The following is a 27,155-nucleotide window of genomic DNA, read 5'->3' as shown; positions in this document are numbered from 1 at the left end:
TCTCTTTCTCTCTCTCTCTCTCTCTCTCTCTCTCTCTCTCTCTCTCTCTCTCTCTCTCTCGTCACTCTTTCCCTTTTGCAAACGATTGCGTAGGTTTCCACCATAAGCAACAGATAGTGGGAGTGGTATTACCCAAACATAATCGAAATGGGACGAAGAAGTTGAGGGGAGAGGTTTGAGAGTTGATATAAAGACGCGCTCAAAACATCCCTAATCTCATAGAAATCACAGAATCCTCCATAGGAACTTCGGAGAGAACAGACCTTGCTACCACCAAGAATGTTGGTCCGGTAAGTCATTTATATTGCTATATTCATGTGTAGCGTGTGTGTTAGAACTTTTGAGATTAAGAATCAGAGTGGACAATACCATCTTCTAAAATACAGGAAAAACAAAGACTCCTTAATTATCTCTATTTTTATACAACGGATGGACTACATGATGCTCCTGGCGAGTTGAGACTTTAAAAGTGACACCAATGTCAAAGAACAGTATAACAATATAATATTAGCTTAATTTCAGTCACGATGTAAATTATAAACATGCTCAGATTCTCAGTCGTTCTTGCATTGAAGTAATGTTGGACAAGAGAGGAGAAATTCTCGTTTCGTCTCGATTCTTGCCTCGAAAACGAAACCAGACGCTAGATGAGAAGTGCTCTTTTAAATTCGAAACGAGGCTAGAAATTTCTCGATTTTCGTGGTCAACACTAGTTCAGCCAAGTCTTAGACCTCAAACATTATTTTGGTGTCACATGATTCATGGTTTTATATATATATATATATATATATATATATATATATATATATATATATATATATATATATATATAGATAGATAGATAGATAGATAGATAGATAGATAGATAGATAGATAGATACATAGATACATAGATAGATAGATAGATAGATAGATAGATAGATAGATAGATAGATAGATAGATAGATAGATAGATGATATAGATATATAAATTGATAAAGTAATTGTACGGAAACAAGCGTATGTATCAACGTTTAAAGACACACAAATCATTACACAACGTATTTCAATAATAAAATATGGTATAAATGTTGTTATATCACACTTTTCGTAGACCTCCCGTAACCTGGAAGGATTCTGATAATACGTAGGTAAAATTATGTAGAAAATCAGGGCATAAATTTTGTACATCAATTTACAAAACGAAACTATCATTGAAACATTTCGAGATGAGAATGCTATAAGCTTTACGAAAATCGAAATGATACAAGGAAGATTTGTTCAAGAATCGAAACGAGGCGAAAAGCCGACAAAAGTATACGAAAAAATATTTTTTTTCTCTCTCGTCTTGGGAGCAACACTACATTGAATTGTAACGTATGTTGCTTTGTACTTACGTTTAGTTAATTTTATATCTAATCTTTTTCAATTTAACATAAAAGAAATTTAAATAAAATTAAATTAATAATGATAATAAATTTTAATGAGTCACAAGGTTTTTTACTGTCTACCACACTGCATAGATCACTTCCCTTATCCCAATAATGAGTGGCTATATAGCAAGAGATTTCGTTTCGTTCACGTTGCTCCCTTATTTTGATCCCAAATCAAGCATGAGAGTTTTCTTAGGTTTTCTATGTTGTTGTTTTTTTTCATTAGATACCACTTTCATTTCATCAATTCTTCCATTATCATTTACTTATATTTATCATTTGGATCGTCCGTGATATGTTAAACTTAAGATTATATACAGGGTGTTTCAAAACAACATCGACGTTTTGAAGGTGATTCCTGATAAGACAAAAAATATAGACCAACCTGGGTGAACAAATGCTTCCTTTCGGAGTTATAGGCTGCCGAAAACATGAAAAACAAAAAATAAATTTAAAGGTCCATAGCTCCAAAACTATGGGACCTACCGTAGTCGGGCCAAGACTTCACTTAGGGAGTAGTATTTGCTCTATCCTAATATCCATGTTTAACAACCCTGCGGTACTTCCGCAACAATTTTTATAGAGGTAGTTGGTGAGTACTTCAAATTATGTGCCCGTAACCAAACTCTTTCTATAAAGATTGCTGTGTGAGTACCTTTAGGATTCTAAAACATGTATTTTTGGATAGCGTACATACTAGTTTCTAAGTGAAGTCTTGACCCAAGTACAGAAGGTCCCATAGTGTTGGAGCTATGGACCTTTAAAGTTCATTTTTCATGTTTTGGGCAGCCTATAACTCCGAAAGGAAGCATTTGTGCACCCAGATTGGTCTATACTTTCTATCTTATCTTGGTGTCAGGGGTCACTTCCCAAACGTTGTCGGTGATGATTGACACTTCCTGTATACTACTGTATTCTTCAATAGTTCAATGATGCTTTAGACTGTAAATAATTACGAAAATACCTTGAAACATATCTGTGTGAAACAAGTATGTTGATTATGGGTCTACTATACCCCCCCCCCTCCATATGTACTTCTCCCATGCACTTGGTGTAACCTTATACAATATTTAATTGTGAATGAACAAACACCATGGCTCTGGATAAGTAGAGTAACAAATAAAACACAGTTCTGACCAGAGCAGAATGAAATATATTAAAAACTATACTTACAATGTGTTACAGTTTCAAGGACCTAACGTCCTCTTCATCAGACACAAACACATCAGACAGAGTGTTTGTGTCTGATGAAGAGGACGTTAGGTCCTTGAAACTGTAACACATTAATGGTGAATGTTGGTCATTTGAATGTTCGTCCTTTATTCAAATCAACACTTTAGAATTTGCGCTTTACATATTATAGGCAACTGAAGAAAGAAATTGTGGGATATTTAGACTTTTTAAAATTCGTATCCTAACGAATAAGGAAGTTCAAAATATATAGAATATTTCAGAAGCAAGCAAGTTAGACAACCTGAATGTCTCTTATATGTGCCAGATTTCATGCCGTGCAATACTAGCGGGCACTTCTGCTAGTATTTACTACAGCTCAAAATCTTTCACCCTAAAGGTTAACACCGTTCTAGTGCAATATTTGTTATTAAGGTAATTTTCACACGGTTATGTTTCAGTTATGTTATTACAAATCCATCTATTAACATCAAGTTGTTGCTACTTTCAAATTCAAGTCTCGATTTGTCTACTATATAACTCTACAGTATAGCAGACCAATATTTTTGTTTGTTTGTTTTGTTTCGAGCAAAGAATCGCGAGTTTAACTATACTTTGCCATATAGTTACATATTTGGTTCACTACAACATTCAAATTAATTTTAAGGCAATATAACTGGAATTCTTTCTGTGTTACCGCCGGAAACTCTACATTATGTAGAATTAACTTTAATTTGTGGAAGTCCTATCAACCCTTTATATTTATACGTAATATTAATCTAAACATTTTAGTAAAAGTTTGTCATTAAACACTTACAAAAGATAGATTTAGCAACAAATAGTGTTGTCCACGAGACGAGACGACGTTTCGTAACTTTTGTAAAAATCTCGTCTCTATTCTCGAAAAAGCTTTACTTGGCTCATTTTGTATTTTTTTTTTAAATTCAAAATTCACCTAGAAGATATCAGAATCCTTTCGCGAGACGAGAAGTCTATGAAAAAACGGATACAACAAAGTTTTCAAGTTTTAAACCATATTTTTTTTTAAATCACAGTTTAGGCTATTGTATAATGACTTGCGTATCTTTAAACGTTAATAAACGATGTTTGGAGTTTGAGTTTCAGATTGTGTTTTACGTCCTTATGCAAAACTAAGCGTTAAGGCATATCAAAGATACCTCGCGATCGAGGTCGAGGTTTACGTCGCGGTCGCTACCTCGATAATGGCACAAACATATGGATTTAAATGTGTAAGCGCGTTCCGTCGATGTACGCTATATCGCGACCTAGAGGTCGACCGCGATGGTAAATTAGTGGTCGCGATGATTAACAACAGAGGTTGTTTTTCCCTGAAGCGCTGCACGGAATAAAATCTTCATTTGTTTAGAATTTCGTCTGCAGAGGATTGTGTGTATCTATTCTCAAAGGGTTTTGCTGCACTTTAAATTTGATTATGAAAGACATATTAGTAGAACTAATGAGGAAGTTCCAGCAATATGGGATAAGAGGCACGAACAACATCATAATAGGCACGTTTTAAATAGAGAATGGAAGAAAGTAGTAACTCAAATGGGAATGTTAGATAAGTTATTCATATTTATTTGAGAATTATGCTGTAGCTTATTATTATGTAAGGCAGTGGCGGTTACAGAGAGGGGGCCTTCGGGCTGAAGTAACTAAATTCCGGAATTTCTAAAGAAAAAAGAAGATAGTGTTTATCATATATATGCTCTAAAACTTCACGCCCTCCCTCCCAATTCCGAGATTAACAGAAAATAATTTCTTCCAAATTCGTTACTGAGATAAAGAAATATCTGTAAAGACAGGCACGTATCCATAGGGAGGAAACGTCGAATAATGGAATTGAAGTGACGAAACTTTATTTGGTGAAGTTAATACCCCCTCCACTTCGAAACCTGAAGACATATCTTTTGTTTATTTTACTGGGAAATGATTTCTGGCCTGAGTGCTGACAGAGGACATTTCTTTACAGAAAATTTGAAAAAGGTAAAAGTCTTTGATTTATTGATAGAGATTGACAAGAGATGAGACTCAAATATTTTTGCGAGACAAGAGACGAGACTTTGGCATTTCTCATGTCTCGTCTCGCATACATCCCTATTTATAAACTGTGTGGTCCTTTCAGTTTCAAAATGTGACTTCGCAGTGATTTTTATGCACTGTCGGAATAATTTCACACGCGTCACAGTAATGTTTCTTCTCAAACTGAGAACTTACAGCGAGGATGCGACCTCTTCGCTATGTGCGCCCTTCATCCATCTAGACTTAGACATCGAGGTAGCGTTCGCGACTTAAACCTCAACCTCGATCGCGAGGTATCTTCGGTATGTCTTTATCCTAAGGAGATTGCCTATTATGATCCTGGTCTCAAAACCACGGACGAGGCTTGAACCTGGTGCAGTTGGAGGATGAACAGACCATCATGCCTCACTGTTTAGGCCATTCCTGACTACATTATCTCACCTTCAAAGGAGGTGGATTACAAGATCATGCCGTCTCAGCGGTTCATTTGCAGTTTAACGTTCTTTTTCAGCATGGAGATTGTATGAGACGTAGATGTACAACTTAAGGGTAGACCGACGAGAAGGATGCACCGGTTTCGGGCGTCATCTCATAAAATAAAAAGACCTTCGTTGCGTTCTCTGCAGCGGGAGCACACTCACGGTGAATCACCTGGCTCGAACTTTGAAGCTGAACCACACCTATTCCTGCCGAGAATCAAACCCAGGCTTTCCGCGACGAATATTCGTATGCTTCCAATATACCCTCATAAGTTTTTACAATATATTGTTCATATAGAGAATGTACTGGCATTTTATGTTAAAAATCTGTTTCCCTTAACCGCGTTATAATTCATTCTCAATATATATTGATTTTAGACTTGTGAATGCAATCTTCCTTTTAGAGTACTACTGTCATTTCTTCTTTTATAGCATACTAGCCTTTGGCTAGCTGAAGACTGCTCACAAACCTATGCGTTTTTTTTCGGCCTACGGCCTCGCAGCCCTAATCTTAAGGGATTTCAAGATATGGTAATCTTATTTTAACAATTGCAACCATCTTTTATTTCTTCCCTTCTAGGAGAAATATCACAAATGCTGAAACGTGTCGTTAATGATTTAAAATGAAAAATCTAAATACCAAGTTCCATCCAATCGTGGCAATCCAATAATCACAATTGTAACTCCATATTTTTTTCTTCCCGCATGTTTTCTAGGAAAATACAAGACAAAAACAAAAACAAAAGATGGAACACGTGTCTAATTATTTTAAAAACAAAAGATGGAACACGTGTCTAATTATTTTAAATGAGAAGTCCAAATACCGTATTGCATGTCTAAACTTACGAGGTTCCAAAATATGGACAATTTATTATAAGGTAATCCCCATCCTTTTCCTTTCTTACTCCCTTTTCTTCCTTCTAGATCAAATATCGACAAGCATTGAAAGACGGGTCTAATTGTAAATGAGAGGTAAAGATATCAAATTTCATCTTTCTAACATTCAGAGATTCCGAGATGTGGACATTTTAAGATAATAATTGCCACCTCTCTTCACCGTCGAATTTCCAAACATCCTTTCTTAGTAGGACCTTACTTTACAAATTCTATGCCCTGTCCAAATTTCAAGTTTCTAGATTAAACAGTTTGGCCTGGGCATTGATTAATCAGTCAGTCAGTTAGTACTTCTTTAATATAGAGATATTTAATCATTTATTTTTTTTATTGTCCATTGTTATTTTACGTCCTTTTTATTAGTCTATTGGAGAAAATCGGTGGGCTCAAAATGAAAATGTACATTGTAAAAAAGAAAATCGTTTTAGACATCAGCAAAACTTTCACCACAGACTTAAACCGAACTATAAGTTACGAATGGTATTTTGTTATATGCAAGACGTTTTAAGTGGCTTGTAAAACAATATTGTCTAGAAGGTAACCAATATCTAAACGAATATGTACATGTACAGGTCTTTTATTTATTCAATGATTAGTTATAGTATATTTATTTAAGCTTTGTCTTACTAGATTCGTAGTATATTTCTGTCACTCCTGGTTTTAGTAGAGCCTTCGGCTAGCTAGGGACTTCGCCCCTGATCTCTGCGTTTACTCGGCCTACTGCCTCACATCGAGTTCTTTCTTGTTACCATTTCTACTTTTTGTTAAAATACTTTTCATTTTTTTCTTTACAATTAATAGTAAGAAAGTTATGGATTTTTAAATTTTAAAACAATCATTTTGAAACAAGATAGCATGTCGAAAAAACAATCGAAATAAAAATTGTACAAATCTTTGAAGGATTAAGAAACGACTTCTTATTCTTCTTCTAGCGTCAATATTAAGAAAGTTTCAGATCTTTAATATATTCAAACGGCCGCCATTTTGGATTAAGATAGCGGAGTAGGTGACAAACAAATGAGACAAAGTACTCTACCAAACAAATTCACATGCCATTTATCATCTTGCGAGGATCAATATTGTGAACGGTATATATATATATATATATATATATATATATATATATATATACCCTAACCAGGGGGGTACGCAGGGGGTGGGTCCTGGGGGTCCGGACCCCTCGAAATCCTGACTATTTGTAAATGTCTACTTTTAGGGGCAATTTTAGAAATTTTCATATAATTTAGCCTCATGTCCCTAACCACACACATTTATATTTTTAAAAAACTAACAATTCGATGTTTTCTTGTTGGTTACACCAGGCACGTAGCCAGGATTTCGTGAAGGGGGGGTCCGTCACATGAAATACTGCAGTCACCACACCAGGGGCTCGATCATTCTTAACTATTTTACTGGAACATATATTGGTTCGTTTAGCCAGGATTTCATAACGGGGAAGGGGGGCGTGACATGAAATTCTGAAGGCCCAGGAGCTCGATCAATGTAAACTACTTTACTTTCAACATTTATTGTTTTGTTATTACAATAAAATGAGGATATGTTGGTAAGTACTTTAATAACAAACTGAGAAGAAATCTCAAGTAAAATAAAAAAATGTATTGAAAAGTATTTTACAATATTTATGTCCTTCCTCTGTTCATTCAAATATAACAAATTTCCTTTCACTATGACCTCAATTATTACAAAAAGTACATATTCACTATTATAAAAAGTACATACTCAATTATGTCTTGTAAATTATTTTTCAATATCTATGTTGCTTTCTCTGTTGAATCAGATGTTAACAGAACTTTCTTTCCACATAAATTTTTGTTTTTATTATTCCGTCAACTACTGTCTGTTTCAAATCACAGGTTAAAGGAGTAGTAGAATTTTTTTTTTTCAAATAACATGTTTGATACTGCAAGGATGCGACGACGAAAAATTATGATAAAAAATGTCCACGCTGTTACACAACGGCACTATGCTTTCGGAAGCTTGAAATCTCCCTGACCAGTAGCAGAAATTTTGAGAATTCCGTAACTTTACAAGAAATTTCAAATTCCCTGACTCTTCCAGGATATCTCGCTCACCTCGCCACCATGTATTGCAAGTAATACAAATCTCCTCATAAGAAAGAGTGACCTAAAGCTTCCTGTAGTTTTTAATTTTTAACGCTGATCCTTTTCTTTTTTTCATTTCATTTTGTTTCATCCTTCCTTAATTTTTTTCATTTCTGGTCTCGAAGGGGGGGGGGGTCCGGACCTCCCGGACCCCCCCTGGCTACGTGCCTGGTTACACCTCAAAGACTAAAACCTCACAAAATTTAAAGTTCCTGGAAACCATAAACATTTTGGGGTGTGGAAGTTGTCCCATTTAAAATACATGGATTCGAGTTAAAAAAAAGAAAAACAGAACTTTCTAAAATTAAACATCTTTATTTTAGAAGTATTTTTATTGTTACTTTTTAAAAAAAAGAAAACTGTGATCATGCCAAGCTTTCAGTTTCTATTCCAATTTGAAGCACCTACAATTTAAGCTTTTAATTAAAATAACATTTAAATAGCACGGGGAATTTTTCTCCTCTCCTTTAGACACTCTAGAAACTAAAAATGTACACTTTTGGCAATTTTTCTGTGAATTAGCCCTGGAAGGCTACAAACATCCCAAGCTTCATTATTGTAGTCTATCAAAAATACCTAATGATTATAGTGTATCCCTTTTAATAACACGGAGAATATTTTTCATTTCTCCATAAAACCCCATTTACTTTGGAAAATTTTATTTTTGGTGATTTGGTAATAACGCTATCAGAGACATACAAACATTCCTGATTTCAGGTTTTTATTACAATTTCAATTACGTGAAACATGAGAATTTATGTCCAAAAAAATGTTCATTTAAATAACATGGAGAATTTTTACTCCCCCTCTTAGCTCCAGAAAATGTAAAAAATGTACAGGGTGTCCGAGAAGTCCTTCCCTGATTACAGAAATTGATAACTCAGGCTAGAAATAAGATAGAAATATGAAACTGGTGTTGAATTGTTTACAAACTATAAAAGTTTTGGTCACATCAGTACACTTCCACATGAGCACCCTTGGTAGCACGTAGCACATCTAGGCGATATTCAATTTCCAGCCACACATTAGCCAACATCACTGGAGGGATCGATGCAACGACTGTGGTTATTCGTACTACAAACCTAAAACAAAAAAAATGAGACTTGGCAAAACAGAACAAACCTAACACAGACAAAAACTTTTATAGTTTGTAAACAATTCAACACCAGTTTCATATTTCTATCTTATTTCTAGCCTGAGTTATCAATTTCTGTAATCAGGGAAGGACTTCTCGGACACCCTGTATTTTTGACAATTTTCCTGCTGGCTTCTCTCCTAATGCTATAAACACGTCAATTTTTAACTTTCTATGTCAATTTCAAGTACCTGTGGTTTTATGTCAGTGAGTCAGTCAGTTCACATAACTTTATGTAATATTCATAAGAGTGGAGTGGAATATATTCTTGAACGCTTAATCGATTGCTGGAAACTGCTTCTCGCTATCTATTACAATTTTTGTTCTATAGTGATTAACGTTAAAATCGGAAATGATCGATTTCTACCGGTTCAGGTGGTAGAATCACTTCCAGTAACGATCTTGATTTCTATCTTTTCACCCTCTATATCCTACCTAAAATTGATGATGATCCATCAAGTTCTTCTTGACTTTTTTTTGTCTCCCTGACACACACACACACACACACACACACACACACACACACACGGACAGATAGGGTAAACATGTAAAAGAGTTTTGGTATACATATGTCCATAAAAATGGAATGTTAAATGGCCCAACCTTGTCTTTATTTTTGCCAGTTTATGAATACAAAATAGGAAATTAAAATTAAATTTTCCCCTCTTCTTCCCTCCCCTAGAAGTGGAGTTTTCGATAACTCTGGTATAGTATTATTTTTAATGAAAAGTTTATACCTAGGTATATATCGCTTGTCATCTCCCTAAACTTGAGGAATCCCTGAGGGACTTTATTTTGGTATTAGTGTTAAACCCTCTACCCCTTTAGTAGACGTATTCTAATCAAAGTATCATATGATGAAAGTTAAGTTTGAGATACGTGATAATTATATTCCAAAATTGATTTCGAATGGCTCAACGGTGTAGATTTGTATAACGGACAAACCTCGTAGAAACAAACAAACACTCAGTTTTACATATGAATATACTTAACAACGAAAGTAAACAATATGTAAACAGTATAGGAACATCGAAAGAGTATGAATTGACTCTAACCTATATTCCCTGTGAATGCCACTCTTCTTAATCCTTTAGATACGGGCATATAAACATACCCAATCATTCCATTGAGGACAAGCGTGGTATATAAACATAAAATCTGGTCATTAAAGATGGGTATAAGCCCATTAAAGATGGGTGGTTTATAAGACTCATTTGCGTTTATTTTGTAGAAGTCATTCAACACTCTCATGGGTTTGGATAACCCTTAGAGCGTCTATTTTTTTTTTTTTTTTTTGTCCCTATAGCGTCCTTGAAGGGTTAAAGAATAATGAAATAAAGTATTGTCTTGTTTAACATCTAACAATTACTTCCTTTAGGCTAAAGAAAACGAATAGCTAGTAAAAGTTAGTGATGAAGGGATAGTTCTTGGTATCCTTTTGGTGGTAGAATAATAATACGGGATGAAACTTGAACTCCGATAAAAACTATGGACGCCATTCGTTCACTACAAATACGCATGGTCAATGGTTGAACCAGGGACTTCTCGCAGCATAGATAAGCATTCTACCATTAAGCTATGATGCTGCCAAGTCGATTTTACGTTTCTATGCAAAATAAGTAAAGGAAGATTAAACAAACGACCCTTTGTATTCTTGCTTCCAGAATGAAATAAGGAACTTTTCTCTTTTCTTTCTTTTTCCCCTGCTTTCTTCTAATTTACTACTAGAACGTAACTTCCTTTACCGACAAATACTCTGTGGTGTATACTAATTAATAAGTTCTTTGTTGTACAAATAGAAATTACACGCATGTATGATTCATTAAACTCTAGCGGATTGCCTAGGGTTTTACAAACTCCCCGAAATGGTATTTGTGCTAATCTATTTATAGAATAAAGGAAAAGTACAAATGTCTGGTTTTCGACTTTTAAAAGTTTGTAACTTAAAAGAGTACAAATAATAAAATAAAATAATCTTGCTGAAATATTCTTTTGTACTACTATTATTATAAGATATAGCACAGATTTGTTAGACTCATCCATTTCTAACTCATTCATAATTATCTAAATCAAAATAACGATGTTGTAGATCAACTTCGTTAATTTTAAGATATCTTTATCATTTATAAACTTATTCAATATTAACATTAATATTTTCGATAACTTATATAAGAAAAATACTCCATACTTTAATGATTGTATAGTCTTTGTCGTCTTAGGAGCTTCACTACTCTTACTATTACAAATACTTTCACGCACTAAAAGTCCACTATTAAATAACATACGAAAGTAATACCATTTTATTAACAAAATTTTAGATAAAACTAAAACGTCGTATTACTATGTAACATGAATACCGTTAATGACTGGGAAAAGAAAATCTTTGAAGAGAAATTATCCATTGGCAATAATATGTAAGATATCCTGGTTAGATAGAAAAAGTCTGGTGACTTCACTCGGGGAACCCGAGCTCTCCCGATTTCAAAGCAAAAGCCCTGATCACTCACATGTCCTTACTCACTGTTAGTTTTGCACTTCATGACTTTACCGGTGCATATTCTACTCCCTCTAGGATATGATTTCTGAACCTCACATAATACTGTCAACATTACTGCATTGATACTTTGTTTGCAACACTTTTAAGTTAATTTTCTTCTGTGTAAAGTACTGTACAACTAAATAAGCAGTATTCTGTAACATAAAAATTATAGGTATTACCTATTTACTGACTCTTCTTGCTCTTAGAACATGAAATAAGATGTAACGTAGAAGTCTTAAGGAAGCACACTAAGATTCAGAAAAACTTTTCTCACCTTCACTTGACTATTCAAGATATATGTGTCCTAGAATAATAGTAAAATATTCGAGAGTAGTACTTGATCAGTATCTCCTCAGAAACCACACATAAATCCAATTACTAGTAAAATGTTTCTCTCGTTTGAACTTTTCCAACGAGGTGATCTGGGGCGTTCAACACGAAACTAATCAATGTTCCTAAGATCCATTTTTCTTTTAGTTCTGAAAGGGATGTTCACTTCATGCAGTCATAATTGACAAAAACTATAAATTTTAAAACGAATTCCTTTCCTTATTGCCTATTACATCAAACTTCTTAGTCCAACACAAAATCTTAATCACTACTTTTTCTCACTTATCACTGCGTATAAGGTATGTAATTTATTGTTACTTTCTGTTTTACTCGGATGTATTTTATTCATTCGAAGTTTCCACGGCAAATTTCGTATCCTATATGACACTATAGAAGCAGTGTATTTTCCGTACAATACATTGAATCTTCCATAGCATATTTCACTCTCTTATTCTCCTCCTAGTGTTTACTCTTCAGCTTACAGACATTGGCCTCACTGTTGCCGAATCTTTTAATTCCACTGCTATATTTTCAACCACGTTTTGGCCATGTTTTGTGGTTTAACGCTCAATTCTGGTGCGAGGAGCCGATGGTTCGATCCCCAAACCATGAGACTATGGTGGACAACGTCATGTTTGTGTGTTTTCTCGAGGTTCTCCAATTTCTTCAAGCATTCTCATCTCACTAATTATTTTATACTCATTCACTTTCATTAAGCATTCAACTTCTTTATCCTACAGAGCATAACAGTAGGATGTTAAATTAAAGATTTGATTTTATTTGGCTATGGTCTACACATTAGATCCTACGATTTTACTATCTACCACCATCTTTGTCTTTATTCCGGAATGCCCGTAGGACTTTTTCCATGGGGAGAGAGATAGAAGACGCACACACAAGCGCAATTGCGATTTCACATATACCTTGATGCACACATGCATATTATAATACTCCATGCAATATAACAATTATTTACACACTTGCATAACTTTATTATTTAAAGTAAATGTGTACTATTGTATTACGTTATTTAATGTAAATATATTATATTAAGTAGTATATAGGCTACTGCGCAAGTAAGCAAATCAAATATGGTTTGACATAAATATTTCGAAGAACTGACTACTTTCGAAGTGCACGGGTGAGAAATTCCCACCTTCCCTTACACTTCTTGCGAACGCCATATCTATGTTAATACCCAGAGAATGACCCTGAGCGAAAAGACAAAATTCACTTCTCTCACTAGCTATAACTCAATGACGTAAGGTGGTATTGCACTTCATCTGATCGATGTCTACTTCTTATTTTTACCAGTGATTATACAAGATCATATATAATTTTAGGTCAAAAGATTACTTTTGTCTTTAGAAACTTTTGATCTAAAATGTTAACATTAAGTGTGAATTTCTTTCTAGGTTCAACACAAACGCCTTCGCCATTTCACCAATAGTGCTCCTCGTTATAATCTGCATTTATGGCTCAGCTGATGGACAGGTATGTATCAACTTTTAAATTAATATCACTTTTTATCCTCAAGATCCTGGAAACAGGATTCAAAGACAAAACCCAGAAACTGGCTTAGTGACATACTAATATGCATTATGTATATAGATTAGTCACTCGACTAAATAATCGAACCCATTCATCTAAATTACTTACAGAAATGTAGTAAAACAACTATATACTCTAGTGGTGATGAGTGTAGGAGCAGAAAAAAAGGGTGTTAAGTGGCGATAACTTCTTCCTCTAACCCTGAGTGGTTTCAATCCCGTGTAATGCCTATAGGAAGTATTGAAGAAAATAGTGCTAATTTTAATGAAAACCAGACACGTTTTACGAAAATTATCTTGAAACATTTTTGTAAGCACAATAATGGAATTTTGCCCCTTATCCTTGACAGATTTCACTTTCAAGTAACAGACTACTTTGAACACCCTCCGCCCTCGCACAGTCATATTACTCGAAAATTAAGTAATTTTTAAGGAAAGCCATATTCCTTTAGGATGGAGAGAAAATTATCCCTTTGTCCCTAGCAAATTTTAACCGCAAACAATAGGGATAATTCTCAGGAATCAAAGAAAACATAAATTATATTTGATTGGTACGATTGCAATGTCCAAGGTATGTATCATTTCCGAAGGGCAAAATAATACAAACTATAATATCAGGTTAGGTAAGCTAGTCCTTGGCCACAGCTAAACACTTGCTATCACTCAACCAACGATTGTGTTCCACAACAAAAGAAATCTCGTGTGTGTGATGAGAAGAAGTCTTTTACCGCTGTTGCCCTCCCCGGTCATCAGGGAAAAGGTTTTCCTCTCGAGAAGTATCGAGATACCGGAAGATACAGTGGTCGGTAGAAGAGGTATCAGGCGTATACGGTGGGTGAGGAAGGGTTCAATACTGTAACTGATAGTCTGCACTGTTCTTTCGGCGACATGTGAGCGCACAATATGTCTGTTGACTTTGCTTGATATTTGATAACAAGTTTGTTATACATTTCATAGAATTCTGGTTTGATTATTTTAACAGATAATTTTATTCAGTAGAAGTGTCAATCTAATGAAAGAGACCTTCCTGGTCATTCCGGACACTCAGAGGATTGTACACCTCCAAACGGCGATCCTTGTTGTTTGGTATCAACCCAAAGTCCAATTTATTTACCTTTACCGCTTGTACAGAGCCGCCAAATGATAGTAGTATGCTGTGTCACTAACTCGTCTGCAATTTCACAAACACTTTCCCGAAAGTTTACTTTCATGGTGTTCCTGACGAGTTCGTCAGAACATGTTTGTGTGCCGTGCCAACGCAGCTCATTTCTCAATGTTATGTCACCGGTACGATAGTTCACAAACTAACGTGGTATATTGTGTTCGTTAACTACTTTTGACCCAACTACAGTGTTGATGGTTTTTGCGGCTAGATGTGAAAATTACCAGTCGCTGGTTTAGAATTTTTGTGAATCCCACTTAATTTGTCATGCAGGTTAAAATTCTGATGTGCATTTTCTGGTTTCCAAAAAATGATAATCCATAGAACGTAAGGCGAATATCCGTTGCTCGCGGTGGGCCAGTAGTATCGCTGTCACCTCTGATGTGTGAGGTCCCTGGTTAGATCCCGTTTCGCACCAACAGATCGTTATGGGAGACAAACACGGTGTGTGTGAGTTTTTTTAGTTCTCCCGTTTCATTCCACCATTTTGTTCATTATCATGATCATCTTCTCCCTTAGCCTTGGAGCACACTCGCGGGACTTGAAAATAAAAAACGTCCGTGCGACAATTAAGAGTTGATTATTGAAGCTAATTATCAACCAACTTTTAGTTGGTTTCCCTCTACGATCGGGCATCCTCATTCCAGTAATTGTTCCCTTCTCTTTTCTAAGACCCATGAAAATAATATACTTACAAAGCAAAACATAGCATGTCTTATCAATATGAAGTGAACAAAATTTACTTGTATAATAAGCTAATTGGCTTAGAGCAGCATTTCTCAAATTGTAGTCCGCGGTTCTCACTTTTCATTGCAGGTTGTCTTTTATGTCAGCCCTTATAGCCCTGTTGGATTGAACATTAGTTCAAAAAAGACAGAAAATGAACTTAATTTGTATTGCGTATTGCATCCTATATATGAGAATCTCCAAGCGATATAGATTAAGTAACTAATAAGGTAAAGATTATACAAATTCTAATAGCTTAAATAGATGTAATTATTGTAGAATATTTCTGATAGCCTTCATTTATTAAAAAACTGATATCTATTATCTAATTTTCTTTTATTAATACCAACATAATATTAAAGGATTTTTATTAATGTTATTTTGAAAATGTAAGTATACTAATATAATGGTATATTGTCAAAACATGAAAAAAAAATTGAATTAGAAGAGTTCAAGAGTAGAGTAGTCCCTAGAACATTCTGGTTAATAAAACTGATTCCTAGGTGAAAGAAGTTTGAGAAACACTGGTATAGAAGATGACTGCTTTTCTGCCCATTTAAGCGTACCCACCAAGTAAAGTTAGCTTACAACAATTGTAACGTGTAGAAAGATTGCTTGAGATTAGTGTTGCCTACTTGGCGAGACGAGACAGAATTTTTCAATACGAGATAGCACTTGCACTTCACCTTTTTGAAACGAGATAGCACTTTCACCTTACCTTTCCGAGAGGAGATACAACTTTCACCTCGCCTTTTCGAAAGGAGATACAACTTTCACCTCATTTTTTCGAAACAAGATACCACTTTCACTTTCCCTTTTCGAGCGAGATACCACTTTCACCTCACATTTTCGAAAGGAGATACCACTTTCACCTAACGTTTCCGGAACAATACAGCACTTCACCTCGCCTTTTCGAAACAAATTACCTTCAAATCTAGTCTCTTGGGTAATATTTGAGATGATGTTATAACAAAAGAATGTCTTTTCTGTTTAACAGGTAACGTTTTCTCGTGATTGGACTGCTGGGAAGAGATCCGCGTTGAACGAGAGAGGAGAATGTTTTGCAGACGCAAGGGCTGTTTTACATCGAGTTGAGAAAATATTAACGGTATGTCCATAAGTCTATAAGAGATAATTGTCGTGGATGCAAGTTTTGTTTTTCTTTCTTTAAAAAAAGATAATATTGTCACTAAGCTGCTAATGAGTTTCTTATCTTGGACATGCTAATTTGCATTTTTCTTTAAAAATGTGATAAGTTATTATATACATATTTCAACTTACTTAAGGTTGCCAGATTTTGTACACGAAAACCCGGGACAACATTTTAATTCTATATATATAAAAGATCAGGGTATGGTACCTCTCATTTGGTCAAAATCAATTAATTTTCAGGTTGTTACTTACAATTTTCCAATTCATTCTATTCACAGTTAACACAAATGAAGTCCACAAGGAATGTATAAAGAATGTGAAAAGGTAACATAAGAAGAGCCGCCCGGTGTCCCTTTTTCCGAATTCCGATTTGTTGTGTCTAACAGGTCCTAAATATTGCGCCAATTACGACATACCCTCCCATGTATGATTGAAGAGAAACTTTTATTTTTGTTCCGTCATTAACTGAGTCAGAAACACTACTGTAAAAGAATTACAACTTTAGCATCTACCAAGAAAAAATACATTTACGCTGAGTTTAGAAAGTAAACAAAATAGTAAATCTCTCTAGACTTACGCAGGGGTGCCCACAAAGGGGGGCTATGACGCAAACTGCGCCATTGAAATATTTGGGGGGTTAAAAATCTATATAAATATGTTTGAGGGGGTATAAAAATTAATCGAAAAGATTTTTTTTTCATGGAAGAACACATACGGATAGACAATTGAGGGGGGTGCGTCATGGACATGAGGGGGTGGGTATCACTGACTTACGCAGGCTCTCCAAAAGTTTGGCAGAAAAAAATACCGTATCAAAATTAAACAAGACGAATACTTTAACTGCCACTTCTTTTACTAGAGTAAGTTATTACGGAACTTTCACCTGAAAATTACTGAAAATTTTTATCAGATAATGGGGGAAAATACAAGTCTTTTTGAAGTGCTAGCAGAATACATGTTTGATTTATGTTTTTCGCACTCAATGTGGTCTTTGATATCCACTCTTTCCCCATGCACTATATTAATGTAACACATTTTACATTTCAATTCATGGTCATTTCTTCCTCGTTTTATAAGTGACAATTACACTGAATATTTCTCCTGAAAAGTACACTTGCGCTTGGACATGATGGAAACACTTTATACACCAGACACCAGCAATATCAAAAAAGAACTTTACAGGCAAAAACATCCAATTCACTTCACTTGCAAAGATCCATCAATAAAGCAGTTCTGCGCTGGCGATGGAAGTATAAGATAACTAGGAATGCAATGGATATACCCGATTGCAATGAAATGAGCTGAGCGAGCTTAAACTACGTAATCAGGAAGCGTTTTTCGGTGATTATTCCTCGATGGTACATCGGATTTTTGATTTCGACCTATGTTGTCACTCAGCACGACATACTCTATCAGCGTGCTAAGTTTGGTTGAGATCGGCCAAACGGTCTAGGAGGAAGCGTTTTTCGGTGATTATTCCTCGATGGTACATCGGATTTTTGATTTCGACCTATGTTGTCACTCAGCACGACATACTCTATCAGCGTGCTAAGTTTGGTTGAGATTGGCCAAACGGTCTAGGAGTAAGCGTTTTTCGGTGATTATTCCTCGATGGTACATCGGATTTTTTATTTCGACCTATGTTGTCACTCAGCACGACATACTCTATCAGCGTGCTAAGTTTGGTTGAGATCGGCCAAACGGTCTAGGAGGAAGCGTTTTTCGGTGATTATTCCTCGATGGTACATCGGATTTTTTATTTCGACCTATGTTGTCACTCAGCACGACATACTCTATCAGCGTGCTAAGTTTGGTTGAGATCGGCCAAACGGTCTAGGAGGAGTTCGCGGACAACCAAACGGCTAACCCGAGTATAAGAGCTTCGCTTCGCTCAGCTCAACTAGTAGTTAAGGCTCGTCACCGGGAGAAAAAGAAGTTCTTTTCTATTGAAAGTGGTATTCAAGAAATTATTGCCATATTTTTAAAAATCCTTTTTCTTCCCTCTGAAAACTAAATAACCCATAGGACGGAAGAATGGATGTGATTCTCATTTCTTTTTTTATTTTGTTAATTTTTTTATAGTAAAATTATTTGGCTACACAAATCTTTAAAAAAACTTTCAGCTTTAGGTGAGAGGTACTAGTTCTTGCAGGTTGATTTTTTTTTCAATCTGAAGAACGAAAACCGGGACTAGCAATTAAGGCTCGGGACTAACAGGCGTCCCGAAAGCCTTTTTCGGGACAGTTATTTTTTACATTGTAAACCGGGACATCTGGCAACCATAAACATACTTATAATACTAGACTTTTAATTCAATTTTAAAATTTTTCATTTAGGATTAAAAGACGTTCAAATATTTTGTTTAAATTGAGCATATATGTTGAAACAAAATTTACGTTAAAAATTTAGCGTTTTTTTTTAAAAAAAAAAAAGATCAAAAGGTGTAAAATATATTAGTCAATAGATCTTATTGAGCTGAATAAAATTATATGCGTGAGTGTGAAACCTAATGCGTAATTTTCGAGAAAATAGAAAAAAATAAATTTCTCTGTAAACTGAAAAATTGATGCCGCACTCGAACTATGCCACTTTCTCAGCTGACACTAATATTGAAAGATATCCTCATTACGTTCTTCATTATGATACTGGCACGGTGACAGCACATGGTATGGTTAATGAGATTATCTTTAGCTCTTAAATGTTAATTTCTATTCAACTAAAGTATTGTCTGGAGATGACATAATATCAATAATAGATTACATCGAACTGAACAAGATAGCAAGCTTGAAAATAAAATTTTGTTGCTCTAGAACAGTGGTTCTCAACCTTTTTTGACTGACGACCCGCTTTACCGAACGTTCAGAACATCACGACACACTTCTGTGATATTTTATAGTAATAATAATAATAGTGCAACTCGACTGCTATAGTCTGTCTCAAAGCTAATTCTAACTAGTTATTATTAAATTCTTCATGATTTTTAAATTCTAAAATTTAGCGACACACCAATGTGTCGTGACTCAATGGTTGAGAACCGCTGCTCTAGAAAGTAGGTAGTCGTTAGTTGCCATAGCAATTGACAGCTTTTATTGTACTGGAATAAATTGTAATTTATTTAAGTACTGTGCACACTATGAAGTAGCAGACTTTTTTTTTTTTACCTTATCTGTAACTCATACTATTTACCTTATCTGTTACTCATACTATTACACCCTGTATGGAATACCCTGTATACCTATTGAAAATTTACGAAATATCCATTTTTAGATTGTGTATGCATGGCTTCCTTTACGCTGAGAAGGACCGTCATCAACAGTTTCTAGAATTCGGAATAGGGCCTGTTGAAATTTGGCTTTTTCGCGATTTTGGACAGTTCTAGCTCTGAAACGATGGACTTTTCGCCATAGGTCCATATGAACTTTTTCTCTTATTTTGATTTGAGGAATCACCTCTTACAGTTTGTCGGTATAGTTCATTAACATCCTCTATAATGCTTGTAAAATATTGGTTTAGCGGCCTCCAGGATTACACTATTAAGGGTTTTGCTATATTATTGTAAATGGTAAGTAGTTGATTTAAATCCAAGAGTCTCCAGATTACGAAGTGAGAACGCTGACCATTTACTTACTTCAGTGTGATATAGTTTATGCTAGGTATCCAAAAGGATTTCCTTTTTTTACTATTTTTCCCTAATCCATTAGATAAATACACAATACTACCGTGCAAAAATAGTTGATCAAAGAAATAATTGGTAGTGATGATATACATAATTTTAACAAAGTACAAAAAATATGTTATCTGTCATTACATAAGACGTTAGATACTTCAGTTCAGCAAATTTTGCTTTAGTCAATCTGATCTTCAGTAAACACATTAGAATTTGTCATAAGTTTGGTATTCGAAGCACTATTTTGTGTCAACACTCCATAGCTTATACTACACGAAGCTTCATCTCAACATTTACAAAGTATTAAAGATTGTTGGGACCATCATATAAATGTTTCTCCAATATTCCTCCAACAACTTCTCGATGGGATTAAAATCGAGGGATTTGTAATAATTTTGAGAATTTTTAAATCTGTTTCGTTTTCAAATAATTCATTCATAGTTTGAACCTATTTATGGTGTCCTTATGTTGCTGTAAGCACCCCAAATCACCATATTATCATCATCGTCTTAATCAGATTGTAACCGAACACACTCTATTCGACCATTCTTTAAACCCACTGTTCCATTGCGTCTTGAAAATCTTTTTCGTTCAGTAAAATCCGAACTTAAACTCATCAGTTCAAATCATTTTCTTTTTCCTTAACTCAATGTCCCATCTTTACACCCTCTAGCTCACGTTTTGGTTTATTTGCATGTAATTGATTTCTGTAAGCTTTTTGGTTATTTAGAATGAGGTCTGCACTACACAGTAAGCCTGTAAAGTTGTCCCGCCATTTAATTTATTTTTTATTTCTTCTATCTACTTAGTTAGTTTACGTTAGTTTTTCAGTTCATATAATAGCATTTTTAAATATTAAATGCCCTACTGTCCAAAATTACAAATAATCAAGTTTCTTATTATTGGGTTATTTACAAAATGTAGAAAGTTGCAGGGACCATAGCAAAGACCCTTAAGTAGTCTTCAATATGTTTTAATCACATTTGTTCCTTTAAGTATGTCCGTTTGGGATTTTCTTTTTGCAATTCTCTTATGACTTCAACCTTTTTAATGAAGAATTTGTTTTACCGCACAGTTCAGCATATTAAAATAAGATTAATAATATTTTGCAACAATATGAAACATTAGATGTTCAAAAGTGCAATTATCTCTAAACTTATAGCTTTGAAAGTATATTCATACAGAGATACAATTAATCGAATCATCACCAGTGTATCTTATCAAATTGAAATGCCAAAAAAGCTAGTTACAATAGTTAAAATGTGTTTAAGTGAATCCGAAAGTAAAGTACGGATAGGATAATACTTGTTCACGAGCTTTCATCTCGATAATGGCTGAAACAAGGAAATGCTTTGCCGCCATTATTATTCAATTTTGATCTAGAATGCGCTATAATATTTACCAGAGAGTCGAACTGAATGATACTTACTAGGTTATAGTTTACGGCGATGATGTAAATCTGATAGGTGATGATATGTGGACAGTAAAAAGAAATACAGGGGTTTTATTGAACGTCTGCAGGAACATGGAGTTAGAAGTAAATAGAGAGAAAACTAAATACAAGGAAACTCACCGTAACCGAAATACTGCAAAGTATGGGCACGTTAAAATATCAAGTAATATGTTCGACAAAGTGGATACACATTTAACATTAAGAGCCCAAAACTGTATCCACGAATAAATTAAATGTGAACACAGAGAATTTGTGTTATTACTTAGTCCAAACTCTTTTATCTTCACGAGTTCTGTCAAAGAATTTGAAGCTTAAAAATATATAAAACGATAGTTATGCCTGTTGTACTGAATAGTTGCGAAACATGGTCACTTACTTTGAGAGAAGAACGTAGACTGAAAGTATTTGAGAATAGAATCTGGGGTGAATATTCGGAGCCAAGAGGGACGGGAAGGAGGAATAGGGGAAACATCATGACAAGAAACTGCATAATTTATTACGTTAACCTAATAAAATGCTTGAGCCTAGGAGGCACAGGTGAGTAGGTCATGCAGCCAGAATGGAAGAAAGTAATATGCTTTCAAGGCTTTAACTGGAAACCCAATCGGAAAAGACCATTTGGAAGATGTACATGGAGATGGGAGGACGATATTTAGGTGGATCTCGTAGAAATAGAAATACAAAGTAGAAGCTGGATCCAGTTTCTAAGAACAATAAAGATTATATTTCAACATTATAAAAGTTTCTGAATTGTTCGTATAAAATTGTGTACTCAGCTATTTTTCTACCAAAAAGAAAGAAAGAAAGAATAATATTAGTAAAATTATAAGTTTTTCTATTTATGAATGGTCGATTATTATATTATTAACTAATTATGAATATGCTTATGAATACTTTATTAACATTCTTCTTTAACCAAGAATATTTTATTAATATTCTTTTTCAATCATAAAATTTAATTTTACCAAAAAAAAAAAAACTACTATATTTCTATATGATTCTTCTCTTGACGTTGCAGAATGAGTTTCGAGAGATGGCTGGATGTGAAGTACGATCTCTTTTAAGAGCTTCTGAAGGAGGTCCCAAAATAAACCCCGCAGAATTTCCCCCTCCAGTGGAAGAGCTAGAAAATACTGGTTTATTTTCTCAGCATTCTAGAAGATAGAGGAGAGCAACATAGACCTTATTTTGAATTAGATATTCAGAAGGCCATACAAATATTTAGGCGAAATCTATACGATATTTACTGTTAAATATTTGTATATCTGTATAACTATAGTGTTAATTCAAAACAATAAACAAATAAAAAATATGACGCTTTTGTGATCAGTTTATTTAAGAAAAACATGTTTAAATTAATTTGTATTCGATAACAATGGGATGATCGAGAATAGTTAGTGTACTCATAACGGTGAATTTCGTTATCCTATGAGTAGTTCGAAGTTATTGTGAAATAGTTCGTTAATCAACTAATGGTAGTGTCGATTGCAGTTATTTAGCACGAAGTGCATATTACGGTAAGTTTAAGTAATTCTCTTAGTAGTACCGGCAGTACTGAGAACCTGCCTTGCTATTGGTGATCTTTTGCCGTCTAGGGCAGTAATATTCAATTTTTTTTCTTTTTTCGTGTACCGGTACCCCTAACTTTTCCATTTCAACTTTCCCCAGATTTAATATATCTTTAATGCAAATCATAGGTAACTATATACTCTACCAAAAATAAATTATAGAATTTATTATTTATTAATTTAATAATTCTATTTTACTATTAACAAGAGAATCATGTTATAAATTTAGTAGACCTATGTTTTAAATTTTACGTATTCCCTTAAAAGTCATCTCGTACTTCTTATAGTGTATGCGTACCCCAGGTTGAATACAACTAGTCTATGGTATTAAAGCTACTAGTCACAGCTTGCAAATGGTCATTATAATAAAATGGATCCACATATATGTTTGTTACATTAGGAGGTGATGTTATATGTATATTATTAGTTTTCCCTAATAATATTTACTCATGAGCAATTGAATCTCTGCAATTCTGCGGAAATTACACTGTGGTAGGCGCCTTATATCCCGTCTCGTCTTGTCTCGTGAGCAACACTAGTGTTACGGTAGACTTCTTACAAAAATTTTCCAATAAATACACTGGAGTCCCGTTAATCTGAACTAATTCGGACCGAACCCTATTCGGATAACGTGATTGTTCGAATTAGCCGGAATAACAGTAAAATCTCGGTTTGAAGCAGGTGAACAGATCTACCGTGTTCTAATACATAGCGTATAGTATTTCAAAAGCACGTTTTCTGACTACTGTATATATATTGTACTGCAAAAATGTTTAAAATGTTGGAGAAACTTGATGCCTTTATTTTTCCAAATACAGTAGCCAAAAATCTTTCCGTTAGGAGTATTATTATCTTTGTGTATTTAAAACTATTTTTAACAAAAGTTTACTTTGTTTTCTACGAAAACATGCACTCGTTTTCATCCTTTTAGTTATTAATTTCCTAAAACTGCATATTTTCGTCACAAAAAAATAAACAAATAAAAATAAAATAAAATAAATTTTTCCACTCGGACCTGTTCGAATTAACTGGATGTTCGGATTAAACGTGTTCGGATTACCGGGACTCCACTATACTCGTAATGTCAATGGACAAAATCTATACACACACAGCGTTTTAGTTCTGAAAATAAAGGTGCCGGTACGCTGAACCTCAACTTCATAATGGTTGAAAAGTTGCAGATCTTTCAGGATAATAATAATAATAATAATAATAATAATAATAATAATAATAATAATAATAATAATAATAATAATAATAATAATAATAATAATAATAATAATAATAATACATAATAATACATAATATATATACAAAGATACTTTAAAAATGTCTAATTCTTACATCTTAATTTTATAATACAGTACAATAAACGTAATGGTAATCAATATTTCTTAGTGGCTTTTTTTCTTGCTTTTTCTCTTTCTGTAAACGGGTGAAAGTAAGCTGCTATTGTCTGCTTTCAAAAGGCATTAACAGTTCCCCAAATACTGAATTTCAATAACAACACACATATAGTCCATTGTTCACATAATGTTCTTCAGAGTACTAGTCATGCCACCAAAATCTTCTACAAACCTCCACTAAATTAATGAATAAACTTTGTAAAAAAAAATCTAGGATACGTTTTCACTTAATCTTCTTCCTAATAATGAATAAAAAAGATTAATTGGATACACTAAAATGGAAACTGAGTAAAGGCTTTTCTGCTTAGAACGTACAGAAGTGGAGTCCCAACAGAATTTTTGTACTAGCTTATTCAGTTCAGTTCAGTTTAGAAGAGGAAATATTCCGTTCTCATTAAAAAGCTGCCGGTACTCCATACCGCTACGTACTACCAGGAATCTATATCCATTGGTTGCCTCATATACTTATAAAAGAGCAACTCAGTATTTTCTAGAGCACTTACGAATGTGAAAATATCAAATATTTCTACATAACAAACGAATGTGTAACATCATAATATTTCAGCATTTGTGTAAAACTGAAATATCGTACTACGTAGAGCTGATGCAATAAAGCAGCATTTTCAATTGGCCAATGTATGAGATAGGAGCACGCTTTCACGATTTGTAAAAATAACAGTGAGAAATAGGTAGAACAAATTAGAGAGGGCACAATAGAATGTAATAAACAAGTATTTACAGTGTAGAAGTAGCCACGGATACACGAATAGTGTATCCGTAAAACCTTTGCGTTCTTCTTCGCCTGTCGTCACCACTTGTTTTTTAAACACCATGTTTCTATTGTGTTTCTTGTTCCCTCCGTGTGTTTGTATTGAGAAGCGAAGCACCGAACTGTGACGTCATAGAACATCCAGTTAGACATGACCAAAATAAAGTAAAACTGTTTAAGATACATATAATCAGGGGTGTAGCCAAGGGGGGGCCCATCGGGGCCCGGCCCCCCCAAATGGTTTCCTGCCCCCCAAATGACCAGCTTTTAATACATCATAGTAAAATTATCTCGCTTCATTCATTTAAAAGTAACAAAGTTTATTGACAATTATAATTTATGGTAAAATAGTATGGAGAAATATTGTATCTCTTCCTTATACCGATCGAAAAATAGGATACTTTTTTGTGACAGCAGATTACACAATTTACTGCGATTTATATTTGACAGTTTGAAGACAAACGTTTTAACAAGGTACTACAAATACAGCCATAAAACAAAGGTACTAAACTGATTTGTAAGTACAGTATATTTTATATGCTTTAACAAGTGTTTTAAAAGACATAGAGGATGGAAAATTTGGTGAGAAGCAATGCTTTTATTCAATTTGGATTTCAGTCGCTCTCTTTTATTTCTACTCAGTGTGATAAAATAAATATGTCTTTTTTTTGTCACGAATAATAAATAAATATTTTTGTCAGGAAACCATAAAGAAATTAAGTGAAATTTCAAAGAAAATCAATCTTGTGTAGATAGGTTCTGTATACAAGGTCTTAAATTTAAATATAAAGGTAACCAAGAAAAGTTTTGTTGCTTTTTCATCCACCACATTCAAACATCGATATATCACCTAACCTGGAAGATCAAAAATAGTCCCCATCAGCATCGACGACCTTCTGAAAACGTTCTGGAAGGCCATGCAATCCATCGCGGTACAACTTGGTGGGCCGTGAAACGAAGAAAGTATCAGGTGCAGTTTGGACTTTTACTAGGGTTTGAACTGGCGTCCTCTAAGGTGATTGCCCAAAGAATGGAACAAGTGATAATCAGACGGTGCAATACCCGGGGAATATAGTGGTTGCAATGTTGTTTCCCATCCAAGGCGGAAAATGGTGTTCTGAGTCATCCTAGCCATGTGGGACTTAGCGTTGTCCAGTAAACGAGGACCCATTTGCAATTCAGAAGTGATGGCTCCAGAGTTTTGAGTTTTTCTTGAGCACAGCTCAACTGCTGACAGTACACAGTTGCACTGATACTCTGACCAGCTGGTAGCAGTTCCAGATGCACAATGCACCAAACACACAGAAGGACCTTCTTCTAGTACAGTGCTGGTTTCTGCTGTTTTGAAATCGGTTCATGGGATGCTAACCAATGATGACGGCGCCGTGGAGCTTCGTATAGGACACACTTTTTTATCACATGTCAACGCCCTGTCCAGAAATTGCTCCGAAACAGTAAATAAACACAGGCGACTGCCGCGTTGTCTTCTGGCCCGGAGTCAAAATATGAGAGACCCATCGACCCAACTTGTAGTGCTTCACAAGTTGATGGATGTGCTGCCGAATGGTTTCACCACA

The 27,155-nt window shown here is 34.6% G+C and overlaps 1 protein-coding gene across 1 annotated transcript; it reads left to right on the top strand.

The window, feature by feature from the left end:
* Window positions 1-208: 208 nt before the first annotated feature.
* LOC145666655 (adipokinetic hormone/corazonin-related peptide-like) lies at window positions 209-23,147 on the top strand. Its single transcript, XM_081734110.1, has 4 exons — window positions 209-290; window positions 13,541-13,619; window positions 16,561-16,671; window positions 22,854-23,147. The coding sequence occupies exons 1-4, from the start codon at window positions 280-282 to the stop codon at window positions 22,998-23,000; spliced, it is 348 nt and encodes a 115-aa protein (XP_081590236.1). The 5' UTR covers window positions 209-279; the 3' UTR covers window positions 23,001-23,147.
* Window positions 23,148-27,155: the final 4,008 nt, after the last annotated feature.

The sequence above is a fragment of the Thermobia domestica genome, chromosome 1, assembly GCF_964235325.1.
Source record: "Thermobia domestica chromosome 1, izTheDome1.hap1.1, whole genome shotgun sequence".
NCBI lineage: Eukaryota > Metazoa > Arthropoda > Insecta > Zygentoma > Lepismatidae > Thermobia > Thermobia domestica.
The sequence above is the reverse complement of the archived record's forward strand: the minus strand, read 5'-3'. Positions and strand labels throughout refer to the sequence as shown.